The 1,515-nt window shown below is 73.7% G+C and overlaps 1 protein-coding gene across 1 annotated transcript in view; it reads left to right on the plus strand.

Annotated features, from left to right (window-relative positions):
- Nucleotides 1-451: 451 nt before the first annotated feature.
- Nucleotides 452-1,515, plus strand: part of H696_05919 (hypothetical protein) — a gene marked incomplete at both ends in the record, with an annotated part of 4,246 nt that continues 3,182 nt past the window's right edge. Inside the window, 2 exons of the mRNA XM_009499695.1 lie at nucleotides 452-1,158; nucleotides 1,303-1,508. Coding sequence (XP_009497970.1) covers nucleotides 452-1,158; nucleotides 1,303-1,508 — 913 coding nt within the window. The remainder of the gene's footprint in view (nucleotides 1,159-1,302; nucleotides 1,509-1,515) is intronic.

Raw genomic sequence — 1,515 nt, forward strand, 5'->3', positions numbered from 1 at the left:
GCCCTGTCCCGACATGCGCGGTCCCCCGGGCCTAGACACGCATCGCACCCGGCAATCGGCCCAGCTTCCAACGAACCCTGGGCCGCGCACGCGTCGACGCCGCCGCCGCCGCCGCCGCCGCCGCCGCCGCCGCCGCCGCCGCCGCCGCCGTAGCCGTCGGCACTGATCCGCCGGCACCGTATGTGTTCGACCCCGCCCAGGCCTGGCCATCTTGGCCTCCCTCGCCCCTGCTTCCTCCTCTGCCTCTCTCTCTCTCTCTCTCTGCCTCTCTGCTTGTTGCCCTCGCATCGCCCACGCCTCCGCACGCTCGCCCCCCCCCCCCCCCCCCCCCCCCCCCCCCCCCGCCCCTACACACACACGCACACACACACGGACGGACAGGCTTGCCGGCCCCCGCCGCTGGGTGGCGCCCTCCGCATTCGCACGCGCCCACGCGCTCGCCCCTGGACCGATGGCCGCACACCTGCAAGTCCTCTCGGCCGGGCAGTTCGACGCGCCGCCGGCCCTGATCCTGCACACCCGCAACCGGCGCTATCTGATCCAATGCCCGGAGGGGTCGCAGCGCCTGCTGGCCGAGTATGGCGTGGCCCTCGGCAAGCTGGACACCATCCTGCTGACGCGCGTGGCCCCGGCTCCGGCAGACATGCCGGCCGTCAATCCCCTGGCTGCTGGCCTGTGGTGCCGGTCGATCGGCGGTCTGCCGGGGCTGGCGCTGACCCTGGGCGATGCGGGCCACGCCCTGCCGGCCTCGCAGATGGCGAAGCCCTTCGGCCGCGGGGCCACCGGCGGCCCGGGCGGGTCGTCGAATTCGCCCCAGCGCCAGTCGCGCCTGGATGCTCCGGTTCCCGCCGAGGCTGAGGCCGAGGCCGCGGTGCCTGCCGCCGGCCCGTCCACCCCGCCTGCCGCCGGGCCGGCGGACGACCTGGACCGGCTGAGCCCACCTGTGCCGGCCCCACCAAGCCCGCCGGCTGCCTCATCGGCCGCGGCCATGGGTGCTGTCTCGGCCGCGCGCAAGCGCTCCTTCGGCGAGGCCTTCTTCCGGTCTCCGAGCATCCTGGCGCATGGGCCCTACCGGCGCCCGGGCCAGCATGGCCTGCGCTTGGTCGGCCCGGACGGCGTGGCCGACATCTCCAAGCTGGTGTCCTTCTTCGTGAACAAGTACGGCCCCTGTCCGGTGGTGGCCATTGGCATGGGTGGCCGGGCTCCGGCTGCCCGGCGGGATCATCGTGCTGACCCTTCGCCTGCTTGCATTTTTTTTCCCGCCTCACTCCGCAAATGTGTGGCCGCCCCGCCGCCCTGTAGGAACCACATGCCGCTGCAGCCCTTCGCCCTGGAGCCCGGGGATATCCTCTCCGATGGGGATGTCCTGCTGACGACGCTCCCGACGGCCGAATGCTCCGGCGCCTGTCGCGAGCGCGGGTCGCTTGCCGACTCGGACGGGTACGTCTGGCTGCTGCCCGGGGCCGAGGCTGCCGCCCTGCCTGCGGTTTGCCTGCGGTTTGCCTGCGGTTTGCC

Source organism: Fonticula alba (genome assembly GCF_000388065.1).
Source record: "Fonticula alba strain ATCC 38817 unplaced genomic scaffold supercont2.15, whole genome shotgun sequence".
Classification (NCBI taxonomy): Eukaryota; order Rotosphaerida; family Fonticulaceae; genus Fonticula; species Fonticula alba.